We start from the raw sequence: 16,874 nt of genomic DNA on the forward strand, positions 1-16,874 counted from the left end.
CCAGCGTTCCTTCCTTTTCCTCTCTATTTTATCATAAAGCCCCCCCCCACCCCGCTAATATTCTCTGGGGCTTCCCTGTCCTCATTCATTCATCTATCTTCAACACAACAGATCAGCCATGACTCTACATGCGCCACTCTAATATCTTTGGGGTTTTTTTAGAACCACTTTCACGCCCCCCCAACCACCCCCCACTTCCCTGAATATTAATAAAAAATATATTATGAACAGTATTATTATTATTAGTGGTAATATTTTAATATTATTATTAAAAAAATACAAATAAATAAATACAAGCTATGTATTTAGGTTAATATAATAGCACAATGCATGTAATAAATGGTTGGAACCTGTTTGAGTAATTTAGTGACATCATATAACTAAACCTTTTCACCCTGATAAATGTGTTTGTGATCAGTGAGCTTTTTGAACATGTCGCCCTCCAACGGTGAACCTTGTGCACTACACGTGTCATCATGCCTAAACCCCCAAAGACCTTCCGACCTTCCATCCTTTTTCTATGGCGCCAGAGCACACGGCGGTGAAAGCCACCAACTAGCCACTCTCTCTGTTAGTTTAGTAATGTAGATTCAATGAATGACATTACTGTGAAACTCAAAAATGATGCATAATTACTTACATTTTTATGTTTATTTCGGTCTCCGCACTTCCGTCTTCTCTTCTTTTCAGGTGTGGTCCCAGCCCACACCAGTTTTCAAGGGATGTATAGCCTTTAGCACTCACCCCTTAAGGAGAATTGGGACGCCACTTGATTATCGTGAACCGAGGGGTGAGCATTAAGACAAGGGCCAAGGGGAAGAATTGGGATTCAGCCTAAAAGTCACAAGTAAGCGGGATAGATTCCAAAGGATCAAACAACAACATAACATGACACAACATGATACAGTGGATGCTCCACGATCCATCGCCCACAGATCGATATCGGCCAATAAAACATGCCGATCAACTCTGTCCCTGCTGCAGCATCCAGAACAAGCATGTCCGCCGTGTGTGGGATTTCCTGTCTTTGTGAAAGTGATATCAAAAGTCTCACCGGGGTGGCGCTTTGAAAAGCTTTAGATTGATGTGGCATTTGGGGCCCAACACTTGGCAGGGTGTGGTGAGTTGGAGGCCCAATTTGAAGCATGCAGACACTATGCATCACTTTTAGTCCATCTTCATTTCTCCTGTTTTAATCATAGGATCATAGGAGTTAACAGAGTGAATAAATCAGCTCTCAACTGTTACGTAAACAGTTTAAAAACATAAACAAGCAACATTTAAGTTCATGCAGTCAGGGAAATGTGGAAATTGCAGTGTAGGTTTGCAATGCAGAAAAGCTATGGCACATTTTATCGGGAGTTGAAATGGCGACAAAATACTGACGGATCATTAAGAAGTCACTAGCTCACCCAATCATATATAACATTTTCATGCCATGTTGTGCATTATCTTCTTTTAAGACATAACTATATCTGTTGAATATCTATTCTGTACATGCCTCAATAAATAATCCAGTCTGTGGCATTCATAAATACAGGGTAGATAAATCACCTTAAAAGAGAAATAGATATACAGTATAACCACAAAGGGTGAAATATTAGAAAAAAGATTCCAAGGGAAATACCGGTGCATAAATTTGGCATCATTCTTTAAGGTTGCAGCTATGGTGCGTTTGAGTAAATAGTAGACAGGGAAGAGCATCTTTTCATTGACATTAATAATACTGTATCGTTTTGAAATGGAATTCTAGAGGCAGGGAGGTCGGTACCACGATTGGCGGTGACCGAGTTAGAGAGTGTATAACGGCGAGGAGGCTATAGTTGTCGAATGGGGGGAAGGTTGAGTGTTTCCAGGGCGCTGTGGTAGAGCTCTCGCAGGGCTCTCAGGAGGTACAGGCGGCAGAACATCTGGTTGAAGAGGTGAGGCAGCGGCTCCTGCGTGGGGAGGAGGAAAGACCAAGAAATGAGAGACAAGAAGGAATACGCATGTTAACAAGCGTTTCATGATGATAGCAGTTTGACTTTGGAACAGATTATTTTGTCTCAATTTGCAATCATTCTCATGGGAAACATGGTGTAAAAGACTTCAAGCATGGCCTCACCCCCAGCACGTGGACTCTGTTGTAGTAGGAGCTGAAGTCTCTACTGAGAGACACCAGGAACTTGCAGATCTGACAGACAAACCACATATTAATCAGCGTGACTTAAAAACAACAAAAACTCACAAAATGTCAAAATCTGGTTCCCATCTCACCTGCTCTGTTTTAAGATTGAGTCTAGCCCCGCCTCCTTCACAGTCCAACACCTGCCCTGATTGGTCCAGCACCTCAGAGAAGGGAATGAGGTAATTGAAGAGGAGGAGCCATTCGCCCTGCACAACAACAAAAAACACACACAATATACACAAGAGTTAAATACACAGCACTAAAAACAACAAGTGTCAACTTGAACTTGGTAATGGTAATGGTTTAATTTCATTTGAACATGCATCAGATTACAATTGAATGCATCACATAATCAGTTCACAGTTCCACATGTCCAAAAGGAGTAGGAAGAAGCAAAGCTTATTAAATCCTACCCCTCCATCTGGTACTTTTACAATCAGTAACTGTTACATTTGTTCACTTCCTGCTTTCCGAATAAAGTTTAAGTTTTTTTTTGTTTTTTTCTTTTTCACATACCAAAGTACGAAGTGATATGACCATCCAATGACATAATGGGTACCATAGTAAGTGTCAATATAGTGATATATATAGCACATCATGACTGGTTCAAGACTCTTCATCCTTGTATTTAGCAAACATCAACTGCTTGTATTGTTTCTTGAATTGGCTCATCGTTGTGCATTGTTTGACTTCCTTCCTCAATCCATTCCATAGTTTGATTCCACATACTGAAATGCTATGGCTTTTTAATGTAGTCCTAGCATATAAGTGTTTCAAATGTAGTTCTTCCCTGAGATCATATTTCTCCTCTGTTGTAGAGAAGTATTGGATGACATTTTTAGGGAATTGGTTATTTTTAGCCTTATGCATTATTTTAGCTGTTTGAAGATGAACTATATCAGCAAGTTGAAGTATTTGTGATTTTAGAAATAAGGAGTTAGTATGTTCTCTGTAGGCGGCATTATGAATTATCCTTACTGACCTTTTTTGCAGTACATTTAGTGAGTGAAGATTGCTTTTATAGTTATTAGCCCATATTTCCACACAATAAGTAAGGTATGGTAGAACCAGAGAGCAATAAAGAGTGTGGAGTTATTTCTGATTGAGAACAAATTTTGCTTTGTTCAATATTGGAATATTTCTGGCCACCTTATGTTGTATATTTGTAATATGAGGTTTCCAGCTCATATTTTATTCTATTGTGATCCCCAGAAATGTATTTTCCTTCACCCTTTCAATGTCTACACCGTCTATTTGTAACTTAAAATACAATTATATAAATACAATAAATACAATTCTACCTCTTCTTTCAGAGCAGAGAAGTCCAGTTCTGAACCATCAGGGATATCTGGGTACAGACCTAGAAAGATATGCAGTGAAATTACCTCTCACCTCTGATCTAAAAGGTGCTGAATGGCGTTATAACTCAGGACCATTCTCACCTTTCTCCACTCCTCTATCGTAGCTGTCGAAAAGCGTGTGCAGTCTGGCACAGTTGTACATCACAAACACGCCTCCTCGCGGCCCTTTGGTGGACACGCCCCCTTCCCTTTGGACATCCAAAGTCACCTGAACACACCACCCATCCAACCACGGGTTACATCATAACGTGCAAAATTTGTAACCATTCTCACTGTAAGGTAGATATATTATATTGATATATTACAATACATTATTGTCAAAACATTTGTATAATTTTAAGAGGCTTACCCAAGCAAAAACATTTTTTCCAAATACTCAACTCAAGAAAAAATTCTGTTGAATATTTAATTCCCAAAATATTCAATAGCTGCAGCCTTACTGTAAATATAAGGTAAAAATTAGATATTAAAAATGTCTTTAGTATTTTATGCTATCTGAACAAAAAAATGTCCATCAAAAATTCAAAGAAATGTATCTGAAATAATAGTCTATGAAATATGTACGTTATCTTTATACCCAGATGCTGTATGTTGCGTTTCAGACTCACAGGACTGGTGTGGACAGTGGAGAGAAGCTCAAATCTGATTGTAGCAGAGGTCATGACCCTGATGATGTCATCCCATGTCTGGCCTACAAGGGGTGAAGGAAAAATGTAATTAATTCACTGCGGCTGAGGTTAATGAGGAATGGTAGTCACACACACACACACACACACACAGACCTTCTACTTGATCTCCATACTTCATCTCTGAGGCCTCCTTCATTTGACCTCTTCTCAGCCTGTCAGGACAACATGAAAAAAACACAGCTCATTGAGTTAATGCAGAATAGTAGTAATGATGCTAGCTTGAGTTCCTTAAAATTACATGTATTTGCATGTTATTGTGCAGAGAAAATGTTTTTTTCTTGAGATTTGTGCAGGGACAAAAGAGAGTACACTGAGGAGGTACACTGAGGAGGAGAAGGAGAAGCACTTACTGCAGGTATTGTGCAGCAGAGAGCTGAGAAGCAGGAGTCTTCACAGGCCCACACACCAGATGTCTCTGCAAACACCCAAGAGCAGGTAAAAATAGTAACAAAGCCAGTAGCATCTGTGTGTGTGTGTGTGTGTGTGTGTGTGGTTACCTGTGTGTGTGTTGCTCCACTGGCTCTCCACAGCATCGCAATCTGCTGCTGGCGGAATTCGTCCTGACAGGAAGTCACGTGCAAGGCGGTTCCCGCGGCAACCTGCAGACAATGTTAGTTATGAAATGCCTAGCAATCACTCATGTCACTGTTGTAGGACATTTTTTTAAAGCAATGTGTCTGTGTGATCATGTGACCTTGGCTAATAACTGTTACTTACTGTACAGTCGGCTGTGGCCAGGTCCAGTTGTGCGAGGTGGGAAACACTGTCTCTGTGCACTGAAACACACACAGCAATAATATTTGACATGCAAGTATGGAAGACTCATTAGGGCTCGAGCACTGACCAGTGCGAAAGCCCTATTGTAATCGTAATGTTTATTATTATTATTATTATTATTATTATTAGGGCTCGAGCACTGACCAGTGCGAAAGCCCTATTGTAATCGTTCCGTTTCTTTTTATTATTATTATTATTCTTCTCCGCCTTTGAGCGCCATTTTGAGGGCCTGAACATGCCCGAAAACTCACCAAATTTGGCGAGCGCATCAGGTCTGGCGAAAAATTTGATATTTTATGGGTTTCAAATATAATGTTCCAAAATTGGCTCTCTAGCGCCACCTTGAAATTTAAAAAAAATTGGCCCCCGCCACCAGTTTCACCGATCGTCACGAAACTTGGTGGAGACGTCTATCGTGACAGGACGGACCAAAAAGTCTCAAGAACCCATATTGGAAAACGAACAGGAAGTCGGCCATTTTGGATGGCGCCGGCCTTTTTCGGGCCAGAAGTTGGGGTCGTATCTCGACGAACTCCTCCTAGGGGGTTTGACCGATTGAGTCCGTTGTTGCATCAACGGACACTTGACGGATGGCCGACGTTAAATTGCGAAGGATTTTGGGATATTCCATACGATGTGGGCGTGGCACGCCCCCAAATTTTTCCCTTTTTCATCTGTCCGGGCCTTGCACGCTGAGCGTAACTGTAGACGTGAATAACTTGGCTCCACGTGGCCAGATCTTCATCATACTTGGTACATGTGATCATGTTCCCGCCCCGAAGGTCCCCCTAGGTCACTTCCTGATTTTGTCGCAGCGCCACCTATTGGCGACAGGCTAAAGGCGTGTGATCTACATGAGGCTTTTTCTGGCAGGAGATTCATCAGATGAACACCGAGGTCACAAGGACACTTCCTGACAGCCTGGTGAAGCCTGTTGATGGACCATGATGCAGGAAAAGTGCACGTGGTGGGCGTGGCCTGGCGGCGAATGCTCAGGCCTCGCCGTTTACAAAGAAAGGGTCATCATTCGCCCGCAGAAGGTCGCATGTGCTTGAAAACTCATAAGGGGGGGCAGATTCCAGGCCCGAGGGCCCTGGTGGGGCCCCCATTTGAAACCAAGCCAAATTGACTCACTAGCGCCACCTACAAGTTTTAAAATCATTATCCCTCGCCTCCTGTTGCACGTATGGGCATGATTTTCGGAGGAGACATCACTCGTGACAGGACGCACAAAAAAGTCTCAAGAACCCATGTTCAAAAACCAACAGGAAGTCCGCCATTTTAGGTGGCGGCGGCCATTTGGGGGAGGATGTAGGGGTCTTATCTCGACGAACTCCTCCTAGGGGGTTTGACCGAATGAGTCCGTTGTAGCATCAACGAACACTAGACGGATGGCCCATGTTAAATTGCGAAGGATTTTGGGCTGCTACTTAGGATGTGGGCGTGGCACGCCACCAAACTTTTACTTTAACCTTAACTTTTACCATATCTGGCCCTGCCTGGTGTCTGGCCTTGCCTTGAAGCAATGTACATCAAAGTCAATACACAGTTTGACTGACAGACTAATGATGTCAGTCGATGGACTGTGATGTGTGTAAGGCACATGTGGTGGGCGTGGCCACGGCGAATGGTCAGCCTTCGCCATTGACCATCGAACGCTCATATTTCGCCCGCAGAAGGTCACAGGCTGCTGAAATCTTAAACGTAAGGTCAGAATCCAGGCCTGAGCGCCCTGGTGGTGCTCCCATGTGACACCAATCTAAATTGACACACTAGCGCCACCTAGAAGTTTCAATTCATTATCCCTCGCCACCCGTTGCACGTATCACTATGATTTTCGGTGGAGACGTCTATCATGACAAGACGCACCTAACGCTCCAGAACCCATGTTCAAAACACAGCGCCACCAACTGGTGGAAATGTATATCTGCCGTAACTTCCTTATACATGGTCGGATCGTCTCCAATTTTTTTTGGGTGGGTTCGGTCATCCTCCAGTCTGTGACTGTGTGTGTATATAGACTCTATAGCGCCAACAACTGGTGGAAATGTATATCTGCCGTAACTTCCTGATTCATGGTCAGATTGTCTTGAAATTTTTTTTGGTGTGTTGGGTCAATCTCTGGTCTGTTATACAGTGTGTACATAGACTCTATAGCGCCACCAACTGGTGGAAATGTACATCAGCTGTAACTTCCTTCCACATGGTCGGATCGGCCCCAAATTTTTTCTGGTGGTTTGGGGTACCCTCTGGTCTTTGACTGTGTGTGTACATAGACTGTATAGCGCCACCAACTGGCGAAAATGTATATCTGCCGTAACTTCCTTATGCATGGTCGGATCGTCTCCACATTTTTTTGGCTGGGTTGGGTCAATCTCTGGTCTGTTATACTGTGTGTACATAGACTCTATAGCGCCACCAACTGGTGGAAATGTATATCAGCCGTATCTTCCTTCCACATGGTCGGATCGGTACCAATTTTTTTTTGCTGGGTTGGGTCACCCTCCACTCTGTGACTGTGTGTGTACGTAGACTCTATAGCGCACCCAACTGGTGAAAATGTATATCTGCCGTAACTTCCTTCCACATGGTCGGATCGGTCCCAAATTTTTTCTGGTGGTTTGGGGTACCCTCTGGTCTATTACTGTGTGTGTACATACACTCTATAGCGCCACCAACTGGCGGAAATGTATATAGCCATAGCTTCCTTCCACATGGTCGGATCGTATCTAAAATTTTTTTGGTCGGTCCGGTCACCCACCACTCTTTGAATCTGCGTGTCCATAGACTCTATAGCGCCACCAACTGGTGGAAATGTATATCTGCCGTAACTTCCTCCCACATGGTCGGATCTGCCCAAATTTTTTTCTGGTGGTTCGGGGTACCCTCTGGTCTATGACAGTGTGTGTAACTCCCTTACCGCTTATCCGATCGCCGCGGTTTTTCGTACGGCGCGTCCGCACGCCCGTCCGGTCACGCGCGCGCCCCCGACCCGCGCGTACCCCCGACCGCGTCGGGGTGCTCGAGCCCGCTCATCACTGCTTGCAGTTTTAATTATTATTATTATTATTATTCTGCCGATTCGACGGCCATTTTGAGGGCCTGAACATGCCCGAAAACTCACCAAATTTTGCAAGCGCGTCAGGTCTGCCGAAAATTTCGATCTGGTGGGGGTCCCGAAAACAATGTTCCAAAATTGACTCTCTAGCGCCACCTTTTATTTTTGAAAAAATTGGCCCCCGACACCAGTTTCACCTATCGTCACGAAACTTTGTGGAGACGTCTATTGTGACAGGACGGACCAAAAAGTCTCAAGAACCCATATTGTAAAACGAACAGGAAGTCGGCCATTTTGGATGGCGCCGGCCTTTTTCGGGCCAGAAGTTGGGGTCGTATCTCGACGAACTCCTCCTAGGGGGTTTGACCGAATGAGTCCGTTGTTGCATCAACGGACACTAGACGGCTGGCCGACGTTAAATTGCGAAGGATTTTGGGATATTCCATACGATGTGGGCGTGGCACGCCCCCAAATTTTGCCCTTTTTCATCTGCCCGGGCCTTGCACGCTGAGCGTAACTGTAGACGTGAATAACTTGCCTCCACATGGTCAGATCTTCATCATACTTGGTACATGTGATCATGGCCCCGCCCCGAAGGTCCCCGTAGGTCACTTCCTGATTTCGTCGCAGCGCCACCTATTGGCGACAGGCTAAAGGCGTGTCATCTACATGAGGCCTTTTCTGGCAGGAGATTCATCAGATGAACACCGAGGTCACAAGGTCACTGCCTGACAGCCTGGTGAAGCCTGTTGATGGACCATGATGCAGGAAAAGCGCACGTGGTGGGCGTGGCCTGGCGGCGAATGCTCAGGCCTCGCCGTTTACAAAGAAAGGGTCATCATTCGCCCGCAGAAGGTCGCATGTGCTTGAAAACTCATAAGGGGGGGCAGATTCCAGGCCTGAGGGCCCTGGTGGGGCCCCCATTTGAAACCAAGCCAAATTGACTCACTAGCGCCACCTACAAGTTTTAAAATAATTATCCCTCGCCTCCCGTTGCACGTATGGGCATGATTTTCGGAGGAGACATCACTCGTGACAGGACGCACAAAAAAGTCTCAAGAACCCATGTTCAAAAACCAACAGGAAGTCGGCCATTTTAGGTGGCGGCGGCCATTTGGGGGAGGATGTAGGGGTCGTATCTCGACGAACTCCTCCTAGGGGGTTTGACCGAATGAGTCCGTTGTAGCATCAACGGACACTAGACGGATGGCCCACGTTAAATTGCGAAGGATTTTGGGCTGCTACTTATGATGTGGGCGTGGCACGCCACCAAACTTTTACTTTAACCTTAACTTTTACCTTATCTGGCCCTGCCTGGTGTCTGGCCTTGCCTTGAAGCAATGTACATCAAAGTCAATACACAGTTTGACTGACAGACTGATGATGTCAGTTGATGGACTGTGATGTGTGTAAAGCACATGTGGTGGGCGTGGCCACGGCGAATGGTCAGCCTTCGCCATTGACCATCGAAGGCTCATATTTCGCCCGCAGAAGGTCACAGGCTGCTGAAATCTTACACGTAAGGTCAGAATCCAGGCCTGAGCGCCCTGGTGGTGCTCCCATGTGACACCAATCTAAATTGACACACTAGCGCCACCTAGAAGTTTCAAATCATTATCCCTCGCCACCCGTTGCACGTATCACTATGATTTTCGGTGGAGAAGTCTATCATGACAGGACGCACCTAACGCTCCAGAACCCATGTTCAAAACACAGCGCCACCAACTGGTGGAAATGTATATCTGCTGTAACTTCCTCACGCATGGTCGGATCGTCTCCTAATTTTTTGGGTGGGTTCGGTCACCCTCCAGTCTGTGACTGTGTGTGTATATGGACTCTATAGTGCCACCAACTGGTGGAAATGTATATCTGCCATAACTTCCTGATTCATGGTCAGATTGTCTTGAAATTTTTTTGGTGTGTTGGGTCAATCTCTGGTCTGTTATACTGTGTGTACATAGACTCTATAGCGCCACCAACTGGTGAAAATGTATATCTGCCGTCACTTCCTCCCACTTGGTCCGATCTGCCCAAATTTTTTTCTGGTGGTTTGGGGTACCCTTTGGTCTATGACTGTGTGTGTACATACACTATAGCGCCACCAACTGGTGGAAATGTATATCAGCTGTAACTTCCTTCCACATGGTCGCATCGGCCCCAAATTTTTTCTGGTGGTTTGGGGTACCCTCTGGTCTATGACTGTGTGTGTACATAGACTGTATAGCACCACCAACTGGTGGAAATTTATATCTGCCGTAACGTTCTCCCAGATGGTCGGATCTGCCCGAATTTTTTTCTGGTGGTTCGGGGTACCCTCTGGTCTATGACAGTGTGTGTACATACGCTATAGCGCCTCCAACTGGTGGATATGTATATCAGCTGTAACTTCCTTCCACATGGTCGGATCGGTCCCAAATTTTTTCTGGTGGTTCGGGGTACCCTCTGGTCGATGACTGTGTGTATACATAGACTCTATAGCGCCACCAACTGGTGGAAATGTATATAGCCGTAACTTCCTTCCACATGGTCGGATCGTCTCTAAATTTTTTTTGGTCGGTCGGGTCACCCTCCACTCTTTGAATCTGCGTGTCCATAGACTCTATAGCGCCACCAACCGGTGGAAATGTATATCTGCCGTAACTTCCTCCCACATGGTCGGATCTGCCCGAATTTTTTTCTGGTGGTTCGGGGTACCCTTTAGTCTATGACAGTGTGTGTACATACGCTATAGCGCCACCAACTGGTGGAAATGTATATCAGCCGTAACTTCCTTCCGCAGGGTCGGATCGGCACCTAATTTTTTCTGGTGGTTCGGGGTACCCTCCGGTCCGTTACCGTGTGGGCGCATAGACTGTATAGCGCCACCGACAGGCGGAAACGTATATCCGCCGCAAGTACCTACCGCACGGTCCGATCGTCGCAAATTTTTTTATGGCGGTTCGGGGCGCCGGACCGGACGTGACCGCGCACCAGCCTCGCCGCCGGCGTCGCCCCCTCCGGGCGGAAAATTGCAAGTGCCGTAACTCCCTTACCGCTTATCCCATCGTTGCGGTTTTTCGTACGGTGTGTCCGCGCGCCCGTCCGAACACGCGCGCGCCCCCGACCCGCGTGTACCCCCGACCCGCGCGTACCCCCGACCGCGTCGGGGTGCTCGAGCCCGCTCATCACTGCTTGCAGTTTTAATTTCTTTACTACTTTTACTTTAATATGTCAGTCATAAAAATCCACCTTAACAGAACTACTTTTTTAACGTTGGCTTGGTGAGTGGATGGAGTACTTGGTGGTGTCCTTCAAAAGGCTTTAGTAGCAGGGTCCCAGAACTTGGTTCTACACCCATGGGTACCATTCATTCATTCATTTTCTCCCGCTTATCCTCACAAGGGTCGCAGGGGGTGCTGGAGCCTATCCCAGCTGTCTTCGGGCGAGAGGCGGGGTACACCCTGCACTGGTGGCCAGCCAATCACAGGGCACATATAGACAAACAACCATTCACACTCACATTCATACCTATGGACAATTTGGAGTCGCCAATTAACCTAGCATGTTTTTGGAATGTGGGAGGAAACCGGAGTACCCGGAGAAAACCCACGCATGCACGGGGAGAACCTGCAAACTCCACACAGTGATGGCCGAGGGTGGAATTGAACCCGCGTCTCCTCTCTGTGAGGTCTGCGTGCTAACCACACGACTGCCATGCAGCCATGGGTACCAGTAATTGTCAAAACTCTCACTCGAACTAATGTTCCCTACATTTAAAGGGGAACTATTATGCTAATTTTCGGCCCTTTGTATTGAGCTGTGAACTCCTATACAGCAGCTACACACAATAACCCACACAGAAAGCTTTATATATCTTCCAGAATCTGCACCTATTCCAGCTGTATTTCCTTGGCTTTCCAAAATGGTCTGTTTTAATTTATCGCACCCACTGCCCGCCACTGGGCATGCCCACTCACTGCTGTGATTGGTCACATTTGGCCATGCTCCCAAGCTTCTGGACTACTGTCGAACCCTACTTTCTAATTTTGTCAGTATAGGAGTTGATAATAAATGAATAAAAGATGAGCTACCGTTTGAAAACCCCTGACTTAGTAGTGGAAAGTGGAAAAAGTATAATAGATCCGCTTTACTTGTACTTGTACTTGTACAATGACAAAGTTGACTGTAATCACCAAAGTCACACAACGAGCGGGCTCACCTGTGCATGTTCCAAGGCTGGGATCGTATCCTTGCAGACCCTCGTCCTGGAAAACTCGCTTCAAGTTAATTCTGACTGCTGCTTCATTCTCGCCCTCCTCTGTCTTCTTCCTTCCTCCCCCACCACTGGTCCTCCTGCCTCTCTCTGTTTCCCTCTCTCTATACATAGACTTTTCCAGCGCTTCCTGGATCTTCTCCTCAGCTTCCTCATTGGTCCAGTTGGCCGGGGATGTTGGCCAGTCAATGCCCAGAGTGCGTAGGAAGTTGACCATGTCGTTGTCTTCCGGAATGAGGGGGCAAAGGGAAACTGAAAATCTGAGACAGTCAGAACATTGGTTTTAATTTTATGAAAAATATTTGAAATGCTGTATGTCAGCGAATCAGCTAATAAAACCAAAAATATAAAATTCAATATAATGTAATATATATGAATTAATAAAAGTAAAACTGAATGAAAGTGCTGATGCGAGGAATTAAACAAGAGAATATTAAATACAGACCAGCAATGACTGACTCACCCTTGCCCTCTCAACAGCGCCCCCATGTGGTCAGCCAACAGAATGGTCCTGAGCTGGCCCAGAGTGAGGCTTTCAGGAGTAGGGGGGTTGGGTTTAGGGTGCAGGGCAGGACAGTTGAGCACCACACAACCCTGCCTCTGGGCACTGGGTGTTAGGTACTCAGTGGCTCCGCCCACAAGGACTGCCTTGAAGGCGGCGGCCCGGTCGACTCTCACCCTCAGACCTTCATCCATCACTTCTCCACCCGCCACTGGGAGGACACCACGACCACGGACAGATAGAACCCTGGACATCACTGCTGGAGGGATCTGAGAAGACACAAGGAGTTATTAGATATTATATTTGTATCCATAAACAGTAGAAATTACATTTGGCAAAATAGACACTGAAATACTGACTCATCATCTCAAGCCATCGCCAGGAAGTTGAAACCTGGCTGCAAACGGGTCTTCCAAATGGACAATTACCCTAACCCTGTCTTATGGACAACAAAGTCAATGTTTGTCCATAAACTTTGCCTGTACTATTGGTACATGTTTTATAATACCAACGGTTTGACTCTGGAACAGATGAATTCACTTTACATTGCTTCAGTTGGAGACAATTGCAGAAATGTACCCCCCCCCCCCCCCCCACACACACACTCAAACAGTTGCATCTGTGCGTGACTGCCTGACCCAAATTGTCACGACTGGCTTCATAATTATCGCCTCAAGCTGACTGTCTGGTCGATCATGATGGAGACACATCGGCTCCAATAATAACACGTCCCTAATCATTTGGGCTTGTGCATTTTTCCCATTTTTCCCATTAGATTTTTCCAGGCTGAAATAGGTGTACAAGACTGGCTTATTTAAAATGGAAAAAATACTGATAAACAATATTTTTCCAACAGAATCAATTGTTATCATTACTGTGACATGTAGTACTTTACATCGGTCACTAGGTGTCAGTTATGTTACTTTACTATTCAGTAAAACATAGAAGCACCAGACTTGATCACCAGAACAACAGGCTTTTATTGCACATTTGGATTATCTCACAACAGGCTCAATAATAATAATAATAACAATCATTTAATAATATCACGGGCTATTGTTGAGCCTCCGTAACCAATGCCAAGCTAAAATTATGAACCACTGTCCTCCACACATCCAAAGCATGATTTTTTTTTTCAACACACACATTTTTTTTATGTCTTTCATGGCTTATTTTCTCTGATTATATCAACTATATTGCAGTAATATGATTGTAAAGGTAACTATATGGGTGTTACTTTATACTTGGATCATACTTCGTGGAAATTCATTTATCGCGGTCTGGTCGGTTCTTTTACTATTCTGTCCTCTCCCTATTAGAAAATTATGACATTTAAACACAGGAAGTGAACAGAATATCAGCGATTGCTAGACATGACAGGGGAAGGATACTATAATATTCCTTTTTGGACCGGTTGAATTGTGCATTTGTAAACATATGATGTACTTCAATGCATTTTTTGGAAAGTATTTTGGAAATAAACTAAAGCGTTAGCATTAGCATACCAATTGGATGCTATATCTATTACATCCCTGGATAGAACCACTGACAGGGGCTTCAGAATATGTTAAACGTATATAATGGATCGGTCGTAAAAACAAAACGTAAAAATTTGAGTTAATATATTCTATAATTGAATACATTTAACAAGCTTCTGGATGTGAATGTGTTACAAAACCAACCTGTCCATCCGCATAGAGAGTGTTGAGCATAGTGCTCGGCGACAAGAAGTCTCTGCTTCGGAGATTCTTTCCGCTGCTCTCCTTAAACCACAGCTTCTCCGGCTCAGGGAACACCCTGTCGCCTCCGTCTCCTCTCCGGACACACTCGTGGACATTTCCACGCGTGGCCCGCAGTGCGGAGCTCAGCGCCCGGACGGTGGGAGTTATCCGAAGGGGCGACTCCTCCATGTTCTCCGCCGTTATCACCACGCCGACACACGAAAAAAACAGGTGAAGCTTAGAATGGGAAGATCCACGCCATGCTAGAACATGGACGCATTCGAGTGCTTGTTCGTTCCAAGCTTATACATCAACAAGAGGAGTCGAACGCTGGTCTGTGTAGATATTGGCTGGGAAGGATGTTTTTCCCCTCACACCGGAACTAAAAATATTACTTCGTGTTCCCTCACGGGATGATTTTCGTATTGGACGAATAGGAAGATAGATTTCCGTCATATGACTTCCGCTATATGACTGCTTTAGTATCGTTTTAGTTAACTCTGAGCTTCACTAAATTATGCTAATAATAATAATAATAATAATGAACTTGCCTGACAGCATTTTCATTCTTTTTGACTGACAATTTAGAGTCATTTTGTAGTTATAAGCTACACACTCAATTATAGCTAACGTTAGTAACAAACAATTTTGTGTTAGGTGGGGCTTAGCTTGAAAGGGCGGAATGTTCACATTTGAAAGTTACCGCCCCCATTCAGTACCTAACCAAGGCCAACAGCACCTTTAAAAGTATCACCAGCAGCCTTGGAGTTATTAACAAAAATACTACTTCATCGAAATGTAGCATTGATTGTGTGATTACTTGTAGATACAGTTGGAGAAATACCAATAGAATGAGACTTGTAAACAAAACATGGACTGAACAATTTCTATTAAAAGATTGGAATGAGGATAACATGGTCTAAAACAAATACAGTTATATTACAATTATACAATTAGTATACTATATTATGATGACAATGTAGATGCTTATGGTAACAAATTGCCGCACCAATAGACAGCAAAACCTTATCTTGCAACTATTTTTTTAGAATTAGTGTTATTCTTGTCTGACACGGAATTCTCGGTTTTCGTTTTTATTGTCTATGCAAGCCGAGAGAGAACGTGTCATTGAGGAAAAACACCAACCTCTTCACTAAAAGTGTCCACTCACAATCAAAATATTCATCAAGCTAGAAATAGCAGACCTGGAGTCATGGCGTGTAGACAGAGACCTGGTGTGTAGAGATGTGCTGTGCATTGTGGGATGGAAACGGAACCGATAACCAGCTGGAGGTCAACATCACAGCTGCATTATGGGTTCCGTTACAAACCCACCCGCCAAAATACAACTACATGTGAGAGTATGTGTAAAAATATATACACCATCACAACATGCAGATTATCCCTGTAGGGGGTATGATGGAGCCTATTTGGTACAGGTGTACCTAATAAAGTGCATGTACAGTATTCTGGATGTATCATACCATATTTGGTAACTGGAATATATGTGCACTTACCTTTAGTGTCCCACCATGGACATGGTCTTTTTTTGAGGCACTGGCACGCCTTGAAAAACCTGTTGACACAAAAGGAAAGTAAAAGCATCACATGAGGTAAGGAACCATGATGAGGAAGCATAATGACCGGAGGAAGAGCTTTAAGTGCACCTCAATGAGCACAGCGACCTGTCACACAATATAGGAGGTGACACAAGTTGAAAGGTCAGATATCACATGTTGATGATGAAGTCAGTGCAAGTGTGTTAAAGTTGTGTCTCACCAAGGTCTGCAAATGCGTCCTCCTGTTTTTCTTTTCCCTCCTTTTGCTCCTCCTTGTCCCTCTCATGGACTGGAGGCTTCTCACTCAAACGTCCTCTTATACGCCCTCCACATTGATTTCACTTTCACTTCTCCCAACAAGACCAAACTCCTCCTTCGTTTCCTTTTTTCAACTCCTGCCTGGACTCGGGCTAATGGCATTTACTATGATCATTTCTTGATACTCTGCATTGTAAACACACAGTATACTTTCCATAAAAATACATATATACGTATGATAAAAGGTCATTTTAGATTTATTAGAAATGTTGTGTCTGTAACAATTTGTTAAAAGCAAAACTTTGACTTTTTAGAAAAAAAATGACTTTTTTTTTTAGATGTTTTGAGTTTTATTTATGCTATTTGCTTGTATTTTTTTTAAAGGCATAACATAAATATTTGTGCAAATTTTTATATTTCATTTTCATATGTATATTATATATATATATATTTCATCACTTTTTACTTTATTAAAACTGTAATTTATTTCATTTTAAAATTTTCATAAAAAATATAATTATACTGTATAT

At 44.2% G+C, this 16,874-nt stretch overlaps 1 protein-coding gene across 1 annotated transcript; it reads right to left on the reverse strand.

Annotated features, from left to right (window-relative positions):
* Nucleotides 1-643: 643 nt before the first annotated feature.
* On the reverse strand, nucleotides 644-15,656 carry dalrd3 (DALR anticodon binding domain containing 3). The gene is made up of 13 exons (XM_058084782.1): nucleotides 14,489-15,656; nucleotides 12,768-13,075; nucleotides 12,251-12,564; nucleotides 4,935-4,993; nucleotides 4,715-4,816; nucleotides 4,568-4,632; nucleotides 4,311-4,369; nucleotides 4,137-4,219; nucleotides 3,610-3,736; nucleotides 3,469-3,527; nucleotides 2,257-2,373; nucleotides 2,105-2,173; nucleotides 644-1,937 (listed from the first exon to the last, which is right to left on the reverse strand). Exons 1-13 carry the CDS (start codon nucleotides 14,714-14,716, stop codon nucleotides 1,818-1,820), a joined length of 1,710 nt encoding a protein of 569 aa, XP_057940765.1. The 5' UTR covers nucleotides 14,717-15,656; the 3' UTR covers nucleotides 644-1,817.
* Nucleotides 15,657-16,874: the final 1,218 nt, after the last annotated feature.

The sequence above is a fragment of the Doryrhamphus excisus genome, chromosome 10 (assembly GCF_030265055.1).
Source record: "Doryrhamphus excisus isolate RoL2022-K1 chromosome 10, RoL_Dexc_1.0, whole genome shotgun sequence".
Lineage (NCBI taxonomy): Eukaryota > Metazoa > Chordata > Actinopteri > Syngnathiformes > Syngnathidae > Doryrhamphus > Doryrhamphus excisus.